Source organism: Syngnathus acus, chromosome 23 (assembly GCF_901709675.1).
Source record: "Syngnathus acus chromosome 23, fSynAcu1.2, whole genome shotgun sequence".
Taxonomy (NCBI): Eukaryota; Metazoa; Chordata; class Actinopteri; order Syngnathiformes; family Syngnathidae; genus Syngnathus; species Syngnathus acus.
In genome coordinates, this window is record NC_051107.1 from 2924111 (window position 1) to 2945179 (window position 21069).

Consider the following 21069-nt stretch of genomic DNA (forward strand, 5'->3'; position numbering starts at 1 on the left):
CACGGATTTCACACTTTAGCCTTCTGCGTCACGACCTGATTACGGAGGGCATCACTTTTATCTCGTAATGAGCCGCAAACTGCTGAGCACTGTTTTCTTTCTCGAGCAGCAGTGCTGTGGACTGTATATCTTGTAACTTGTTGCCGGATAATTGGCATATTACAAAAAATATACTGTACATTGCAGAGGATGTCTGCAAAGCATACAAAGACCAATTCAATCCTTGCATAATGTTCATTTTCCAGAATTAATTTTTAAAATGTGTTTATTGTTGTGTATTTATGTATGAATGCTGTGCTCAAGTGAATCAGTGAGTCACTCTCAAGCTTTTCAAAAACATTTTTTTTTTTTCATTCATATTTTATTGGCTGAACTTGTTTTTATATTCCCACCCAGCCCAACAGTGTTTAAACTTCAGGACAAATTTCTTGTGTCTGAGTAACAAGATCTGTGTTCATCGGGTTGCTGGGATTGTGGGAAAAAGGTGAATCATACAATAATCAGTATTGTATGTCACGGAACATTTGAGCAACAAGTTTTTTAAGCTTTTATGGACATTATTTTGTTATATTTTGGCCCATATTCAGATGGACATTCATAAGCTAATTTTTTTTTTTTATTATACATGAATGGTTTGATTTTTTTTTAAACAGCTTTTTTTTTAACAAAAGTTTTCATTTTAATTTAATCACTTTGCTCTATAGTCGCTGCACTCGAGTTACGACATTCAGCAGGACGCTGTTACTATGGCAACAAAGAATGTGTACATAAGTATAAACGTGCTTATGTTATTAACCTTTGCTAAAGAACGTGTAAAAGTCATAACTATAGTCAATATTAAAATGAATAACACGATCAAGGTACGTATTTATGTTATGTACGCCGTTCGTAACTTGGAAACGTGTCGTAAAACGAGGACCATCTGTAACGAGGCGGGGCTACAGATTTTGAAAGGGTGGTGGCAAGACGCGAATCATCCCTGAACCAATCAGATTGCGCTACGTCATCGAAACCGGAACAGGGAATCTCAAACCCGAAAAGAGCGCCTGGATTTAAAGTAGAGACGTTAACCCGAGGTAAAATAACTTATAATACAAATTAATAATAATTTTATGCATATGTTATAACACTCGGAAGGCATGATAAATCTCCTAATCTTAAACTATACCCGCAATCTACAAAAAACGCTTTCTATTTTGTGCTGTCATGCTTTGTTTGTTTTGATCTACTCATACAAAATGCAAACTGTAATATTGGAGAAATCGGGCCCAAATTAATACATTTTACACAAAAATGATTCCTCAAGCATTTTAGCAAAGTGTGTCCAGTAAAAGTAGCTCTGTTTACATGTTTGAAAACTATCGGTCAACTGTCATGAAAGAGATAAAAGTGGTATTGATACTCGTGTGGAAAATGAGCATTGAAGAAACGATGTCAATATTCACTATTGATTATTGGGGTTTTTTTTCCTGACAACAGAGATGCTGTGATTATACATTGTGTTTCTGTGCAGATAAGCATGTCATTAAATCAGCACATTACACGGCCATTTAAAAAATGTGTATTGTTCATTCGTCTTCATATATTTACCAAAATGTGTGTAAGCATATGCAGCAGTATATAAATCTCCTCTTGTACGTGCCCAGGATAATCCTTGACGCCACGACCATGAGTTTCTGTCCAAGTCCACCTGATGCCCTCATTGGCAACATCATCCAGCAGCAGAGGGACCGCTGGGAGAGGAAACGGAGCCGGGTAGCCAGAGAATTGGTGCTGTCGGAGCAGCGGTACTGCCAACAGCTGGAACTAGTCACCACTGTATGTTAAATATTTTAAAAAAGAAGAAAAAAAATACAGCACTGCCTCAACTCACAAAAGATTATTCAACTTTTTTTTCAAGATCTTTATTTTCAATCCAGTTTGAGTTGTAAATATAACTTTCGAAAGCCCTGCTAGCATAATGCTAACACACAAAGCAAAACTAGCATCAATGTTGCTTTGATTTGAACAAAAAAAACACAATATTACCACAGCAATTTTAGTCCATTAGTTGTGAAACTCTTCTTTGTTCATTTTACGTGACTGTACTACACTGCCCCCTGTTGGCCAAGATGCACACACTTGAAGAAACTTAATATCAATGGGCATTGAAGCATGAAATCATTTTATTATTCACTTTATTTTTTTTCTATTCTCGAGTCAGTTCTTAAGAGGTGTCTTCACCTTAGCAAATTCAAGATTTTATTTATTTTCCACAAACAATGTAAAACCTTGGTAGTCATTTTCATTCAGCATCATAAAGGTTACTGCATAGTGAAAAGCAACCTGCTGAAGGTAGCAGTCATTGTACCCTTCACTTCCTGCGGGGACAACAGACTTTACCACCCACCAGTGTTGCCTAATTTCTACTCAATTACTCTCCCTCCGCCCGTATACTCCAATTAGGAGTCATTTTAAGCCTTGTGCTCGTTCAATTTGCTAATCCCATTTCCACCGCAAATGACTTGAGACCGACGCAGCTGCCACTTTAGTCGGACGGCATTTTTCTATACTCGGAACAACCTTCATTCATATCCGCCTACTGACTATAATGCCTCTTACTTTTTTTTTGTCGTTTCGCTAACGTAAACAAAACAACTCGTGAAAAGTTTCACCAATCACTGCTGAGTTGTCTTCCTTATTTTTTTCCAGTACTTTGTGGAGATTTTGAAGGCCAAAGGAACCCTGAGGCAGGACATTAGAGAAAGCATCTTCAGTTCAATTAAAGCCATTCACTCAGTAAACCAGTAAGTATCCCTTTGCATAATTTACGAATATCAGCGCTTTAAGGGCAAGGAGAGACTGTGTAAAGTGATTGGGAAAGCAGTTGCTCCCCTGTGTGGGAATGCACTCATGATAAACTCCAGGTTTATTAAAGTATCGGCCTTATCTTCACCATTAGTCGTAGTCGATACTCTGTAAGGGTAGAAATGTTCAAGCCGACACCCCCTTGAGGACATTGTTATAATTTGAGAAGATAAAGCGTAAAATGGAAATGATCGATATAATGGGAAAATATGAGTTGTAATTGAAGCTTTGAACAAATTCTAAAAAAAATTATTCATATATTTTAAAGCGCAATAAAAATATGGCGTAATTTTCTTTAATTAGGAAAAAATAAATACATTTCAATTTATATTACATTCAATTTTATATATTTTTTAAAATTGATTCATTTATTTCTCTTCATTTTTAAATCACATTATCCTCCTGCACAATGCAATCTAGTTGAAAATGAATCAACAGTGCCTCTGCTGTCTTCAGCCAAATAATGCACGCCACATTCCCTCAATTCCTTTAAGACGCCATTCACCAACAATCAATTCCACACAATCGAACCAATTTTCCATTAATTAATTCTAGTGCTCATCTATTTGTCTGCCAGGTCGAAATGGGGAGGGAAAAAAAAAATAGGGTAGCGTAAGGCATGTGCTACAATGAAGACTGAAGTATGAATTACACACTGTGACGTACGGGATAAATGGTTCTGCACTTCCCATACATCTTCATTATGGGCCCCGCTTATTGAATTAGTGGTTTAAAAGCAACGGCAAGTAGTAAGTACTCCATTTAAAAACATTCCATTGAGAGACAGTGCATTAGACAGATTTATCAGCGCTAAGTGATAGATTAGATTTTCCCATATTCTCTTCCACCACTCTGACTTTTTGCGACGCAATAATTGTCCGGTAAAGTCATTTGGATTCATACGTGATATTCCAAGTGCGTGATATGCAATATGTTTGTTTTATTTGGTGAAACGGTAACAAGTGTCTGGATTATTAAAGGCTATCGAACGATGTCAAACTTTTCATAACCGCACAATAGAATTAACGTTCCATGCGTCATTAAAAAAAAAGCATTAAAAACCATTAAATAAATTTTGTGAAATTAAATTTCACAATAAAAGCATTAAATACGATACCTGGAGGTATTAATTAAATTAAAACATTAGTACGCTACCGTTTGCAATGCTAGCTTGTGTCAGATCTCAAAGTGGCATCAGTATAAAATTTAAGTAAATAAAGGTCACTATAATATAATTTAGCAAGAATAAATATGATAAATATTTGTGGGCACTTATTGTAAATTACAAAAAATAAAAAAAATTGTTCCTTCACTCATGTTCCTGTCACCAACATTCAACACGAAATGCAAATGCCACAAATCTGACCCAAAGTTTTACTCCCCCTTTAACTGCATAGCAGATCTTTAGAACTAATCCAGTCCACCCCAGTCCGGCACAGTTCAAGTGTCCAAGCGTGCAAACGCCCTGAGGCTTGTTGCTAAACATGATTATGCCCTCACACACACACACACACACACGCTCCCACGGAGTAGTCATTGTTAGATTTGAATTCCACCCAAGTGCAAAGTGTATATGTATATTCATCTGATGTCCCTGTGTTTGTTTACTTGCCCGCAGAGTGCAGTGGATAGAGTTAATAAATTCCACCATTTTTTTTTTTTTTTTAAAAGCTACATTAAAAAAGGGAGACATGTGAATATATATTGATATGCCGTGCCATTCATTTCTGCCGCAGACTGTTTATTGAGAAGCGGCAGCAAAGGCAGCCATCCAATTATCCCTAGCTTCGAACATGCCAAAACAGGAATAAGACTTGAAAGGCCTGTCAGCGGATCAGGTATGAAGAATAGCCACAGTGGATTTAAAAATGGGAGGCTGGTGGGTGGGGTGGGGGGGGGGGGGGGTGTCATGATGATAATAATAGGTAGAACATGAAAGGTAGATAAGACAAGACCCGTGCTGTGATCAACAAAATTCCACGCTATTGTTTGTGCTATAACAGCGAATTGACTTAATGTTTATTTATTAGTCATGTTAATGGCGCCCTAACAATTGATATTCATGCCACCCCCAGATGAAGGCGACTCGCTGGGAATTGCAGTTGAGGTCATATCCAGCCCAGATGTCGCAACTGCTTGGAATTAATGCAGATTAACTCGACATGCGCCGAATACTAATCCCGCCCTGGCCGGATAATTTAATTGCTGTAAAAAAAAAAAAAAAAGTAAAAGAAAAGGTAATCTTTAATTTCATATTTATCATAATAGCCTATGGCAGTAAGCAGGATGATGGGGGGGGAATCGGAAACACTACATTTCCCGCCCTTTGCCCTCGTTAGAACTCTCTCGGCTTCTCCTGCATCTCCTGATTATGAACAGAGGCTACCTAGGCGTGCAACTTCATTAAAATCTATTTAAATCAACTTCAACTGCCTCCTTCCAGCGTGTGCGAACAGAAGTCTCTGGGAACATCATTAGAGAGTGGGAATGTGTGTATGGATGTGTGTGTGTGTGTGTGGTACTTCCTCTAACTTTGGATAACAAGCTCCTTCACCAGTGTCAACACCCCCAACCAATTGCGTCCGTGTTGCTATAATGTGCCTGACAGGCTGACGACTGTTTTCCCTTGATTCACTTGTTTTGCTCCAGAGTTCAGTAGGCATGTTCTCACTACAAAGCGGCCCAGGGTGCCCCGAAGGTAAGACCTACCTGGTCCTGGTAAATACACCGAGGCCTACAAAACGACACTACAGAGCGTGAGGAACAGTCCTAAACTTTGCTCAACCTCCGCTGTTTCTCTAAACGTTTTTGCCATGAAACGATACTTCAGATGCCATCGCGCCTCATTTGAGATCACACCGATACGGAACGGCGGTGTATTCCCAGGCGCTAACTCAAAGTCCAAAGCGATCTGACTGCAGGCTAAATGTGCGCTGGAGGAAGCGCTTGAAAATTAATGTGTCAGAGGTGTCTGACACACCAAATGTATGCGGCGTAAATTTTGGTAGGGTTGCAAAGATATTCCGATTGATTGTTAATTAAAATCTCGAAAAGTCAGCTGGGTGAGGTTCCAGCTCACCCAAGAACCTCAAGGCCCGCTGAATACCGAGCGACGCGACTGGACAATTGTGAACGGTCTATGCCACAGGTATCAAACTCAAGGCCCGGGGGCCAGATAGGGCCCACCACATCATTTTATGTGGCCCGCAAAGACAAATTGTGCATCAAATTCGTGTGTCATTACTAGAATTGCAAATTGTCTTCACTTTTATTATTACCGTAATTTTCGGACTATAAGTCGCGGTTTTTTTCATAGTTTGGGTGGGGGGGCGACTTATACTCAGGAGCGACTTATATACATATATATGTTTTTTTTCACTTTTTTGAGCATTTTATGGCTGGTGCGACTTATACTCCGGTGCGACTTATAGTCCGAAAATTGCGGTATTATTTTTTTTTAATATTTGACCAGTTTTTACTTGATTTGAAAACGAGTTATTTGTCATTTTGTTTTGTAGCTTTTACTGTACATAATATGAGGTGCTCATACATTTATTTGGGTTGACAGTCATAATGGCCCTCCGAAAGAAGCTATGCGGCCCGTGAAAAAAATTTGTTTGACACCCCTCGTCTATGCTAATTCCTTGTTAGCGCGTCAATTGGATTTTACATTGATTTTACATTAGCGCCGGAGATGTTTTTGAAGCAAGATTTAAAAATACACGACAATATGTGTTTGGCAATTTGTTTGCGGCAAAATGGGCCGATTAAATTTTGATATTGTATATTTAGGAGCTAACGCTAACCCTTCGATATTTGTGTTTTGCAGATCTTTGCTAGTCCACCTGGAAAACGGCAACTTTGCAAGGGGCTTTGAAGAGTTTTGCACTCAACTGCATCACTACAACATCTTCGTGGACAACATTTACGATGCCCAAAAAGTGCTTTGGGTAAGTTAGGCTGCTTATTCTGAAGCTATTGCTAGCAAACGCCAACTTCCCATCACAGCTTTAGCTACACTCACCAAGGCAGGTTTATTGTCATGACTGACATGAGTGACAAGTTTAGGGCATCATGTCACCCAAATGTTGACACATACTCATGCTGACATGATGTGCAGATGCATATTTAATGACATCACCGGCACCCCACAACCCAACACCTTGTCCAAGCCAGACATAATGAGTAACAAGAATGGGGGGATTCTCCAGTTTGTTAGCGGGACTATGACATGAGTTTTCAGGGGTCGTCATTGTTATGTCCATCATCGGGTGTGCAAGCTGAATGTAAATACGACTTTGTGGGAAGAAAATGGGATATGTACTAGCTCGATCTGTTTCTTTGCGTATTGTCATAAGCGATATGTGGTGCATGTTTCTTTCAGTCATCTTGTCAAAGGATGGTTTGTACGACAGATTTGACGTGTCATGTATTGTTTGGAGGATTTTTTTATTTTTATGAAAAGATGATGTGCTACCGTGTCCCTAGTTTGGTTCAAGGAAAGCCGAATAAAAACTTATGCAATATCAAATAGTGAGCAGCCTTGGAAGCAATGGGTCCACTTTGTTGCAGCTGTGTCTAATTGATTTTTATTTTTTTATGATAAATTGTGTCCCTTTGTCGATCCAGATGCAGCTGAAGAAAAACAAGGCCTTCAGACGGTTTAAGAAACTTCAGGAAGGCCGACCGGAGTTCAACAACCGCAAGCTGGAGGACTTGCTTCAACTTCCTATCGAGCGGATTGATCAGTGAGTTTTTCCGACCGCTGAGTAAATTCTTAGTGTTTTTGGTCATTCATTCAGTCACAGTACTGAATTTCTTTCTTTCTTTCTTTTTTTTTCTTTCTTTCTTTCTTTCTTTCTTTCTTTCTTTCTTTCTTTCTTTCTTTCTTTCTTTCTTTCTTTCTTTCTTTCTTTATTCATTTATTTATTCATTTATTTATTTAATAATCAAATTACTATATTAATCATTTTATATTTTTATACTTTATATAATGTATTTATTTATATTATCCGTATTTATTTATATTATCCGTTTTTGGTCATTCAGTCGCAGTACCATATTTTTTACTTTATTTATTTATCTATTTTATAATTAAATCACTATATCAATTATTTTGTATTTTTTATACTTTATATAATGTATTTATTTATATGCATTTATTATTTATTTATTTATTTTTACTTTTATTTTTACCGAACTATAAGGCACTCTTAAAATCCTTTTAATTTTTGCAAAAACTTTTAACTAAATCCCTTTAACAAAATGTTTTATTCTATAAATCTCTTCGAATGATGCCGTTCTGTTAACCCCCAACAATAAGCAAGATCCACAAAGGAAAAAAAAGCCGATAGTGTCAAAAAATATCCTGAAATGATACTTGCATAATAAGCAGTAATTGTAACTATTATTATAAATCGGAACAACAGCCCCTCCCTATTTCCCCTCTCTGCTTACACTCGCAAAAAAAAAAAATTTTTTACATTATTTAAAATACATCAGTGCTTTCTCAAAGGTATTCATTCCCCAATACACCGGGAATAAACACTACATCCCTAACATATTATTTTTACAGCAAACATTGCAAAATGCTTCCAAACATCACAGTCTTAGTTTATTTTTATTTCTTTTTTTATAAATCTGTTCCCTACCAACTAATGAAATGTGTTCAGGTCGCATTCCACCGCTTCCTTAACATGTCACCGATTTCACGCACGAGTTGCCGTTTGATTGTTTTCCTTTCACGAGTCTTTTGCCGCGTTCATTAAACAATCTATCGTCTGGCTGACAGATATAATTATTATTATTTGATGTAGTGCCCACGTCTCACGCGCTATCCGTCCGGAAACTGTCAAAATCCGGTTTGTTAAGTACCGCTTTTGTGTTCGCTGTAATTTCACGCGGTCCTGATCTCACTTGTTAATTAGCGGAACAAGAAAAGAAATCATCTGAAACGTGCTTTCCAACGCGTCGCGTTTCGTGACACTGGTTGATCAAGCCGCTTGTTTGCATCCTAATTACGTATCTTCCACGCTCGTCGTCATTACCGACGTACGATCAAACCTTTGACATGTTACATCCAACTAACTTGCCGGTGAGTTTGACATGAGCGTTTGTTTTCCTGGGTTAGGTTGGTTATTTGAATCTCCTTACGGTGTTTGTGTTTTATGAAATACTGGGGGGAAAAAAAATCTGGATGTCATTGGTCCTTATGACATACAATTATCCATGACTCTGACATCTAATCAGTCTCCAGTGCAACCTCGTGTTGCCCGGGGTTTCCTTGTCCACTTCCCGTCATTACCATCGATTCATCTGTCACTCTCCGCAAAACCCTTGAGACTTGAGGGATGTGTCTAATTTTGTGATGATTTTAAGCGGGGTAGAGATAATCATCGACTAGCAACTTACCTCGGTTGGGAACGGCAAGAAAATTGTTGTCCCGTATCGCCCTTTTAAGAATGATGGATGGTGAGCGAAGCCCCGGGATGCGGATACTTATGTTGCTGCGAGGGGGACGACTAAAATAATTGCCTTTATTAAGTGGCGCTTCACAAGAGCCCGACTTGGTGTAGTCATCTGTCTCTTCTACCGCTGAGTTCACCATTATGACAGCGGTGGGGTCTCGAATTGATTGCGACAACCCCTCTCCGCCCGTACCCGGCTATGTCAATAATGGAGTTTTAGCTCTTATAAAGATGGCAGCAGGCCTTGGATTATGTGTGCTCTAAACCAAGCGTAATTTAGCGTAACAAGGCTTTGACCCAGCTTGCTTCAGAGGATCTTCTGTGTAAAAAGGCATACAAAACCCAAAGGTCTTTCGGGTCATTGTCATTCCTGCTCACCATTGTGAAGCACCGAGTTGGGCGTTGTACATGGCTGCCGTACTTGAATTCATCTTTCATTTGACAAGGTGGGCTTTCAAATTAGCTGCTTTTGTGTGCTCGGGCATTTATTCTGTCATCCGCTACAGCCTGGCTAAGGCTACTCCAGACAAGGACGAACTTTTGATTAATTTCTTTTGAAATGTTTTCTGAAAGACGTGGTCTGCAGGTACATCGCTGTTAATTTTTTCACTCCCCTCTTAGTAATTTGTTATATGTTGTCCGTCTGACCCTGTGCTTCATTGTCAGTATTGAAGCAAGATTGGCAATGAAACCAATTGCTTTATTGAGGTAGATCCATTTATTACCAATAAAAAAAAAATATGCCAGGAAAAGTTCAAGATGATTGTACGATCAGATAATTAGGCAGACATTTGCTATCAACACAAAGCGTCATGGATGGGGATTGTCTCAAGTTGAATTTTATCGTCCAGCTCCTTTCAGCTGCCATTGACGCCCGGGAACTGAAAATTAACATATTTTATGTTACCGTATTTTTCAGACGATAAGGCGCACCGGATTATAATGTGCAGTCTCAGAAAATAGGCCCATTTTTGGAAATGATCGTATATAGGGATCAAATCTATTTTTTGAAATATATATACATATATTATAATATAGGCGAGCCGGGTTAAAAGACGTATTACTGCACATTAAGGTAAACAAATCAGTTCAGCAAATGAGTCAAACGATTCAATTTAAATCCGACATCCGTATTTAAGCCTCTCTGTCTATTTTTGAGAAAAAGTGCGCCTTATACTGTAAAAAATACGGTACACGATCCAGATCAGGTATGCGTTGTTGGGATGCTCTTGTTTACAAATTGGAACATCTCGGAAATTAATTGTAACGTGTTTTCCTGGCGGTAGGTGCGTCAAACCACCAGCTCTTACGTTCCATAGAAAATATACAAGCTGTTGGGAATATTTTATTGTCTCATTATCTTTCTTTGCTGCGGTGCTAATGAGTGGGACAGGGCAGCTTAATAAGTGAGTGTCATTTACATTATTTGAAATCAGCTATAATAATGCTCATTAGAGTGGTTCTTTTGTTACGCTGCCGCTGTAATTAGAATTTCATCTCAACTCCTTGGAAGAGAAGAGAAAAAAAAAAAAAACGAGGGCACCCATTGCTAATAATGTCTGTAATGCATTTGTTACTACAAGGCGATACAAGGAGAGAAGGAACTGGGTATTTTTTTTTCCTTCTTTTTAAGTGTCCCTTAATTGATGTCGGCTTAATTAGAGCTTGTTAGGCATTCATTTCATTTTTAATCAGTAACTGAGTACATGCACAATGCGCTCCTCCACCCACAGCGTGATAGCTCGCCGCTAAGACCCAAGAAAATGAAATATTTTTTTTTTTGCTCACGATCGACTTATTGCAACAAATTGGCGGTGTGTTAAGCAGGTGGCTTTTTTGACCTCACCCAGTGGCACCAACATGTCTCGGCAGCCAGACTACACAAAGACGGCACAACAACAAAAAATCAATCAGTGTCTTCCAAGGTTAAATCGTTTCAACGGGGAAATAAAAGAATATAAATAATTGTTCAATTTTATACGGATATTTTTGATTTTTTTTTTCATTACCACATAACAGATTATCTCTATATTTATTTAAAGAATATCTGTTTTCTTAGGTATAAACGTTTACTGCAAGAGATGACTGCAAATACGATTCCAGATAACCCTGAGTTCCAACAGCTTTCACGTAAGTGCCTTTCGCAATTGTGCTCCCGTCTCAGTAATCCTTTTTTTCCCCCCCTACCTGCGTGTCAAGGTCAATATATATATTTTTTTATATTGTTAAGCGATGAATACCGCACTCTCCATCTTGTCCCTCAAGTGGTTGATGCGCCCACATGTTTTCATGTCATTTCAGGATTCAGTCGATGTTTGTGTTGATCCAGGTCGTCAAAACCGATGGACAGAATGAGTCAGTCAGTCACGATGCAACTTACATCAAAAAGTTCGCCTGGTAGTTTTTTCATTTTAGTAAAAAAAAAACTTTATTTATATTTTTTGTTGAATTTGAAATGATCCAACCTCTACTTTGGTTCCAGCGTCAGTCAAACCAAGAAAAACTCAGTGGAAACTTTTCATTGTAAAAAGTCCGTCACCAGACAGTCATTCCAAAAGAAAGCCCTCATTAGTTTAATTTGGCGAACAAAGACCGCGTTAGCATTCCCTTTCATTCCCCATTTGCCGTTATTGTCGCAGCGGCGCTTCGGCCAGCGGAGAAATGAAAGCCAAGTAAAAGCTCAACGCGAGTGCAAGTTCTGGTTTGATGTGGATTTTGACATAATTAATTGGGAGTGGATCAGAGGCTATTAAGCTAGCGCGATATTAATAAATAAAGTCCTCCGACATCAACACAAATCCCGATAATGACTCATTGCGGTCGTCAAATAAACAGCGAAGTCGACTGAAGTGCGAATATACACAAGGAATTATTTATGGCTATCAATTAAAATCTCATTGCTGATGTGCTGCCTTTGCTTACAAATTAAAACAGCCCGTGACTCTAAGATGAAGGTACATATCTGAAAGTGCTCCACCATCGTCTCTTCCTCTTCTCATTAGCGATCTGTTTTTAAACTTGTTTTTTTTTTAATGGGGGTTGGGTGTTTTTTCGCGTTTTCCGTCGTCAGCCCCAATTGTATTGCAAAGGGAATTATTTTTAAAAGATATTTCTGACAAATCACGTATCTGATTAAGGAAACGAGCTCATGCGGGGTTGTTGTTGTTGTTTTCTCTCGTGTTGCTCCGTGTCGTTTTCCCCCTGAAGCTTCTGTTTTCTGCCTTGCTTTGCATTCTCGCTCGATTTAATTGTTATAATTGCGTCACTTTGGGAATTTTTTTTTTGCCCGCTTACAGTACGACACAACCCAAGCACGAAAACAATGTACGACCCGATAAATGATGCTGAGACTTTGTCGTAAAAGTTCTTCCGGCTTTTGTTTCATTGTCAAACAGTCTAAATAGCAAATAAGTGGAATAAAGTGTCCAAGAATTGCAAGAGTTCTTCAGCATGTCTAATAGGCGAGATGTATTATTAATGCCTCGGCCAGATCTCATGTCAAGAAGGCGGTAATTAGAAGTTGTTGTTTTTCCGAGGCAGTAAAAATATTCCGAGCACGCATAACAAAGGGGGAAAAGTCTACACGGATGCCTTGTTTGGTTTACATTGTAATTGTTGTGGAGTTAAGCGAGCTAATTAGGCGGCGATTATTTTAGTAGAGACACGTCGCCGAGAGGCTCGTGTTCATCTCGATTTTCCTTCCTCGGAAACCAAAGTTGAAAAGTTGCGCTTGAAATTCAGCCACGCGTCGTGACATCGAACGTGTTAATGATGTAGCTGGAAATGTTTACAGCTATTATCGGGGATGCGTTGCAGTAATCGTCATGGCTTTGTCCTTTTTTCATGTATTTTTTTTTTCCGGTGCTAAGGTTTTGTTGCAAAAAGTTTCTTGCAATAATTGATACATGGAGGAATTCAATTTAAGGGAATTGAATTTGTAGAAATCAAACCGGTAAAGGAGTGTAAACACATACTAACAATTGGGCCCAATTAGCAAAACCCTGATTATCAGTCTCAGATTCTCAGATCTGCCTGATCTTCAGTCAACACTCTAAAATGGAGCACTGGGTTATACGGAGAACCGGGTTATATGGAAAACCGGGTTATACGGAGCATTACTCCACATTAAGGGAAACAAGCCAGTCCAGTAAATAAGTCAAACTTTATCCAACTTCAATTAGACATCCTAATATTTGACATAAAGGATTTTAAGTGCCCCTTATAGTCCGAAAAATACGGTAAAGTCATCCACCGGTATAATGTGTTTTTTTTTTTGCCACAGGGGTGGTGTCTGCGGTGGATGAGCTGCACCAACGTATCCAGAACAATACCCGGCGCCACGAGAACCACCTGCAGCTGTGCCGAGTGCGGAAACTGCTGAAGGGGCGAAAGACGAAGGTGTTGGCTGCAGGTTAGGGAGCCTCTGATCACTTATTCTTTTCATCTGGTTGGAGCGGCACCTCAAACCACCCCTCTCCGCGTCTATTGCCGTGTCCTGCGGGACTTAAGAGTAGATGCAAGTGGAGATATGGAAAAAAAAGGGAAATTCACTAAATAAAGATGAATTGTGTACAGTAGGTAGATCTTTTTATAGCCGATAATCAGGGCAACTTTCTCCAATGTGGTTTGAGTGTTTTTCCTTTTTCGCTTAATTATTTCCTCTTTTCCGTTGTGGTTCCTTCTCTACTTGTGGAGCGGTGGCTTTTTCTTTTCCCGCCTCCTGTTGTTGGTCCCCGGGGGGGGACTCCGGCCTCCTTGTTGCGTTCGCTCGGCCTGCCAATATCCCCCGGGACCAATTAGAGCCCAGTCTCATCTTGTGGACTCGCTGATAAAAAAGGCAGCCAAAGTGTGTTTTCTCGATATGGGTAATGCATGTATGCGCCGAGCCACGTGTGTGTGCGGGTGAGTTTGTTTTCTTGGATATTGCCGGAGTGTTTTTTTTTTTTTGCGCAAGCGTGCAACAGAAGCGGCATTTCTCTAATGCCGATGTGGGAAGTTTCAAAAGCTCCTTTCATTCAAGTTCTCAGACCCCTCGCAATAAACCCACCCAGTCCCACCAGGCCGACTTCAGAGCAGACGCGGCCTCACCCCGACCCATTTTGCTTCCCATCGCACCAGCATCGCCATCTCAGGCCCCTCAAACATATTAAGTAGGGATGTGATTTGCGGTAGGGGCGGGGCTAGCCACTGTGAGATACAAAACCCCGAATCAATGGGACATCGTTACAGCAGAAAAACGGCCCGTTTCCCGCGGTGACTCCCGATTTATGTCTGCCTCCAGGTCCCTTCAATTTAAGATATTTCACATTTTTATCTCTGGTGACCTTTGACCTGGTCTTGCAACTGGATTTGGTTGTATTAAAATTCACTGTCAAAATTCAGTTTGAAATCGTATTCTGATAATTTAATCAAAGTAACCGCATGGAAAAATAAGCATAGTGTCATTTTCTTCAAAAGTAGTAGGGAACTTTTTTTTTTTAAGAACATGTTAACCCTACTTAGGTAAATATATGCCCTGTTAAGGCCAAATCTGACCTGTCCTCATTCTGTCACATCTCTACAGTACAGAGGAACAGGACCCCTTTGTAGATCCAACCTTTTATTTCCTGACCCACCTTCTCTCAGCCCCCCCACCACGGCCTTGCCCAAAAGACTTTGTAGTGGGAGCCGAGGTGCTCTTTGACAAGGAACATTGAAAAAAAAAAACCTTTACGTGGAGAGGAGTGCTCGGCACCTCCTGCTTTTTGAACCTGCTGCCTCAAAGCCCCCGCGGATGGTCAGATGCTGGCAGGGAGTCTGAGAAGTACCTGGATTTTTCTTCTTGGCAGTGTTGCTAACTTCTCAGAACCTTGTCAACATTTTCTGTCAAGGTAAAGCTGATTTAGAAAAAAAAAACAGTTTGTTCCGGCGTTGATTTGAATACACGGAATTTAACTTGACGTCTTTGAAGTGCATCCGTTTCAGTACGCTGGACAGCGGCGGCTTTCCGACGCTTGAGCAAACATACTTTGCCGCTCGAGCGTGAATTAGAAGCGAAGGCATGTTCCGCTATTACATTACGACGCCTCCACTTGATTTATTACAAAAACTTTACGGAAGAAACGGCACCTGCCGACAGTCATTTACAAATCGCTGATGTGGAACTTTGCATTTATACCATTATGGTCATAAATTAAGTTTAATACTTTGTTTTAATTCATTCAAGCTTTTTTTTTTTTCTTCAATCATTTGTAACATTTAGTTGGATAGTTTGAAACAGTTCAGGCAACGGAGAATCCGCTATCTCCAGACTATTTTTCCATGTGACACCCATGGCATTTTAAAAGCAATTTGACCCCTTGCACTTCATCTCAACAAACTCATCCGAAGCGGAAAATGTCTACGGTGAGCCCGAAAGGCACGTCTCGGGCCTAGTCGTAATCACAGGCGGGGTAATTACAAAAAAAAAATACCCCGGACCTATGTTTGAATGTTCATCTTTATCTATCCAAATGTCAGGCTGTTGCTTATTAGCGGCGGTCACGGCGCTGCCAATCAAAGAGCCGAGCAGGAGCTATACATTTATCGGCTTGTACCTCCCACTGTGGCCGTCTTTACATTTCACGTCAGCCTCTTTTGTTTTTTTCATGTCAGCTTGACCTACATGACTAATTAATTTAGTTGTCCTTTCATGCAGAACACACCAATTACAGCATCTCTCCATCACAGTTTAAAAAAAATAAAATAATTTGTTTCTTCTTCTACAGGAAGGTGGTACATCCGTGAAGGCTGGCTGAAGGTGGTCCCGTCCAAAGGATCGGGGGTCAAACCCAGGATGTTTTTCCTGTTTTCCGACATTCTTCTGCAGGCTAAGCGCTGTAGCTACCTGCATCCCACTGACAGCGAGAAGTTTGCCGGGCAGCAAGCGTATCCGCTGGAAGAGTGCGTCGTGAAAAAGATTTTCGGCGACACCACGGGGAAAGGAGGCCTGCTAAGCGTGAGTTTCGATGTCAAAATGATTCCGACACATGAGGCAAATGACCCTTACACATATAACCACCCAATTAATTCATTTACTGAACTTTACAGAGACTCTCCACACTTCGCTTTTTATTCACCAGTCTGTATGGAATCGTACATATATGGTTTCTAATGAATGCAAGCATGTTGCAGCAGGTGTCGAGACATCTGCTTATTGACGTGAGGCGTTATTCCCTTTTCGACGCACGTCGCATGTTTGATTCTTACCTCAAGTCCTTGACAGTCGCGGCGTGACGTGAAGTTCGCCAGACGTTTTGAGTGTCACTTACTTCCTCCTCATTTAGCCCCCCCCCCCCAAAAAAAGTTCAACTTTTAATGTTCCTCCCGCTTTGGTCTGATCCGTCTCGCAGGTCTCAGTGCAGCTGCCGGCTGACAAATTACGTCTAAATGATGTAGTCGCTGTCATGAAACATTCAACGGAACGAGTCGCGCGTCATTGAGCAAGCAACCAAAGCGTTTATGCGGCAAGTGTTTACTGCCAATGCTGCCGCCGTATCAATATTCATTTCGGCTGATACGCTGTCTCGGGAAGCACTTTATGTTCTGCTGCTAATGTGCGGCGCTCTGATACATAAGCAGCCTGGCCGTGCTTTGATTGCGCAACTTGTGGTATTCAATTCTTTTTCATGTGGATTCGCAGTGGAGCTAAGTATGCAGTAGGGCAAAAAAGTCAAGTGGAGAGTAATTTAAACAAAAATAAAAACTAAAATTAAAGTTGAGTTCTTTATTCTGGGGAGAAAAAATATTTTTGAAGTGGAAAAAGATTTAAATTGAATATTTTCAAGAAAATAATAACCAAAAAAAAAAGATTTAAATGGAATATTTTCAAGAAATTATTTTAAAATTCTTTATTTTGGGGAGAAAAAATATTTTTGAAGTAGAAAAGATTTAAATGAATATTTTCAAGAAAATAATTTCAAAAAGAAGATTTAAATTGAATATTTTCAAGAAAATAATTTAAAATTCTTTATTTTGGGAAGAAAAAATATTTTTGAAGTAGAAAAATATTTAAATTGACTATTTTCAAGAAAATAATTTCCCCCCCAAAAATTGAAATTGAATATTTTCAAGAAAATAATTTTTTTTTAAAATTCAGGTTAAAGGTTTCTGTTTTGAGAATTAATCATATTTTAGTGGAGACAAACATTTTCATTTGCACAAAAAAATGGCTAACTTGAAAACAACTTTTTTATTGATCAGGACTTATCCAGTCAGGTGAAACATTTTAATTTTGAAAAAAACACAAATTCATTTCGCCTTCCAAACTGTTAAATAAAAAAAAATCAGCGCGTGCATTCGTCGGCGTGCGTCAACAGCTAAGCAATGCAGTGATGCCAGTCGCCTTGCGAGATAATCTCTCAGTTGTTGGATCAGATTAGGGGCCAGATCCATCTCTTCCGGGCCCTCCAGTAAATACATCTTCCTCAAGCCTTGTCGCCGCCTTCCGCCAGCCGGCCCGCGCGTTATCTAATGGCAGAAATGGCATTTCATTAGCCTCTTATCCCACCGAGGCCCGAATGCATACTCAATAGCATTACCCGTAATTTCTCATAAGGACACATTATTGATCCCTAGCTACTACCTGAGCTGAAGAAAAAAAAAAAAAAAAAGGTCTGTCAGCACTCCGGGGCCTTCCTCATCCTGTGCCATGAAGAATTAAAGCTAAATTAAATTTGACAGCTGTAAATGCCATGGCAATCTATATGCAAAGTTTGTGAGCCCCCCTAAAAAAAACAAAAAAAAAAAAACACTTTTATTAAAATTTATTGTATTTTTTTTCTCCATCAGGGTTGTTTGTTTTGGCTCACCCTTACCTCCCCCCCCGCTCTCATTCAACTTCCTTTTTCTCTCCGCGCCGCTGGAATATTTTCCCACATCCCCGACAGATTCTCTTTGATGTATAAATAATCAAGCGAAATTATGTGCGCCCGGGCTCTGTCGTCCTTATTATACAAAGTAATTTCTACCTAAGAGGGTCAGATTTCCTGACAAATCCCTAATTACGCCACAGCGAAAAGAAACGCAAGCTACTTATGCGTGAATCGAGTGCCTCATCTCACGTACCACTCAATTCAGCCTCTTTAATTAGATAATACGTTTGACGAATGGAGCTATTTTTTTTTATCTATTTAATGTATAATAAGAGAGGGAGAAAAAAATGTCGTCTGAGCTTCTAAGTTCCTTCCCGATCAATATCTCACTACCAAACAAACTAGTTCCTACGTCTGAAAATTCCACAGCTTAAATGTAAAAGGTCATTTAATATAGCAAAGGGCTAATTCTGAAGCCTTTCGAAAAAGGTTTGCGCTTAAAGTCTTGAAGGTCTGTTTGGCTCTCGTGCCTGTTTTTAGCAATACATTGATCAACTCAATATTAAATAATGATAAATAATTGAACTTGGATGGAGTTTTACTATATGGTCAGCATACAAGGGGAGATATTTACTGGGATGGCCTGCCTTCTACTGTTTGAATACGGGTATTACAGTTCTAAAGAGATTTCAGGAAAAGTGCGTGAAGCGATGAAAAAATCATGACCGTTGACTATACATCAGTTTTTGTTATTTATGGTATACGATGGAGTAAAAATTAACATTTGTTGTTCCGTTTTCTCCTCCAGCTGACTTTTCCTAAAGCCAAACTCCTGCTCATGTCAAACAACGTGGAGGATTTTAATGATTGGTACCAAAGCTTGTCCTCAGCAGTTAGGTAAGTAAACTTGTGTTTATGTTTGAGTTTCATTCAGAAGTCCAAAAAAAAAAAAGACTAAAAATATTTAAAATTTTGATTATCGCACTTGCAAGGCCTATTTTTAGCTTGGATAAATCAAAATAGTATTTTTTTATTGCAGTATGACATATTTTCAAATTGAAAATAAATTAATTGAATTACTTTTATGTTCAAACAATTTTAAAAAATGGTTTTAAAGATGTTTCAAGCATGTAGGAGGTGTATCACCCAGAACTTGTCAAATCTCAGACTAGGACTGACCTGGCCCGTCGTCACCGGTGGAAGGTCCCCGAAACAAGCAAAGGCCAGATATACTATAAGAAGGGGGTCCCCGCCCCCCCAACCCTACCGGCTAATTAGTTTATCCCGTTGTCAGGGATGCTGTCAAGGGGAGGCTGTCAAAGCAATCGGACCACCCGGTGGACGAGCCGGTCTACAGGTTCTAAACTCCGGGGAGCGTAATTAGCCGTAGCGTAGGACCATGTAAGAGGACAGGCTGAGAGGAGCAGAGGTCAGCGGCGCTCACACCAGGTCCGTCGGGTATGTGTGCGTGTCCACACATGGCTAAATTATTGATTTCCGGAAAGACTTCACAATGCTTGACTGAGGTTTTTTTTCCCCGTACTCTATTATTTTTAATGACAAAATTACCCATTCACAGTCATCTTTATTTTTTTTTTAATAAATACACACTTTTCACACCGCAACTAGTAGACAGGGGACTTAATTAGTGACTAAATCAATGCCGGTGGCACTAAATGAAGGATGAGCTCTGTTAAGGCCCGACCGCCGGGGATGTGCTGGATGCTAAACACCATTGAAACCCTTACTTACCTTTTCATTTGCAGCTATAAGCCCTTTCCCGCTTATCGGGTCGCTCTCCTGTGTGTGTTCCATATTTTGTTTGCATTAAAAAAAAATCAACAAACTGTGTTTGCAGGAAGCTGCAGTCCAAGTCGACGGTTGTCCTTCAGCGAGAGGATTTGAACCAGGAACCTCTCGGCTCGGCCGCTGAGGGACGCAATTTACAAAGCGGCAATGCCAATAGGAAGAGGAATGTGGTAAATAAACAGTTAGAAAAAATAAATAGTAGCACCCTCCAGTTTTGTGTTAACGCAGTTTTGTGCAACTAGCTTGTACACAACAATGAATCTATGCAATATAAATTATTGTATTGTGAAATTATTCAGTACAAAGGAACCGGTTCTGAGATTTCTACCCGTTTATGCAGGTGAGCAACGAGCCTGGTGAGCTTGCTCAAAAAGCGTCCGTGAGTGGGAGAGCAGCGCCCCCAACGGATGAAACAGTCCACTACAGAGCAAAGGTCCTTTCATTCTTTCATAGTTTCAACCAAGCAAGCCATCAAGCCTTTTTTTGTTGCTCCATTTAAGTTTTGTTTTTTTGCATCCAACAGCTCAGTGTCCACGTCAAGCTGCGTTCTCCTCTGAGAGATTTCTTTCCTAAATGCAGAAAATATTCGACGTGACAACACCGGTGACGGTCTGAGAGTTTCACTTCAGACTTCTCCACTCACTCCAAGGACTCTTCATTATTTGACTCATTACGACTTTTCCTTTTCTTGTGCAATACAGACTATTTTATTACTGCCTATATACCAAAAATGTGATATTAACGTTGCTGCTTTTGTCACTCGCTTGATTTTAAAAGGAAGCAATTGGGTCAATTGCATTCCATTGTGTGTGTGTGTGTGATATTGGCACATTTACACCCAAAGCCAGTTTTGTTTATCTATATTATCCTTTTATGATTTTATATATAAGTGTGCATTCTATTCTATCCTTTTATTAGCAAATATGCACTTCTGTTTGATTCGGAAAATGACTGATATAATTTGGGAGATTTTAAGATGAATCGATTCATATCGTAGCGATCCTAATACTATTACGATTGTAATGACGATCACAAATCACATCTCGCAATGGAAATCATTTGCCAATAAAACTCCAATAACAGACGTGTTGCCCTTTTGACACGCAGTAATCAAA

The 21069-nt window shown here is 39.7% G+C and overlaps 1 protein-coding gene across 1 annotated transcript; it reads left to right on the plus strand.

The window, feature by feature from the left end:
• The first annotated feature begins 1002 nt into the window (after positions 1-1002).
• On the plus strand, positions 1003-21038 carry arhgef39 (Rho guanine nucleotide exchange factor (GEF) 39). Its single transcript, XM_037243717.1, has 12 exons — positions 1003-1076; positions 1647-1818; positions 2692-2786; positions 6677-6797; positions 7477-7595; positions 11374-11444; positions 13597-13725; positions 16061-16290; positions 18954-19042; positions 20004-20124; positions 20295-20387; positions 20478-21038. The coding sequence occupies exons 2-12, from the start codon at positions 1669-1671 to the stop codon at positions 20547-20549; spliced, it is 1290 nt and encodes a 429-aa protein (XP_037099612.1). The 5' UTR covers positions 1003-1076; positions 1647-1668; the 3' UTR covers positions 20550-21038.
• Positions 21039-21069: the final 31 nt, after the last annotated feature.

Coding starts and splice junctions, on each gene's coding strand:
- arhgef39 (XM_037243717.1), top strand. CDS start 1,669: ATGAGTTTCTGTCCAAGTCCACCTGATGCCCTCATTGGCAACATCATC. Junction 1,819..2,691: donor AGCTGGAACTAGTCACCACT/GTATGTTAAATA, acceptor ATTTTTTTCCAG/TACTTTGTGGAGATTTTGAA. Junction 16,291..18,953: donor GGAAAGGAGGCCTGCTAAGC/GTGAGTTTCGAT, acceptor TTTCTCCTCCAG/CTGACTTTTCCTAAAGCCAA.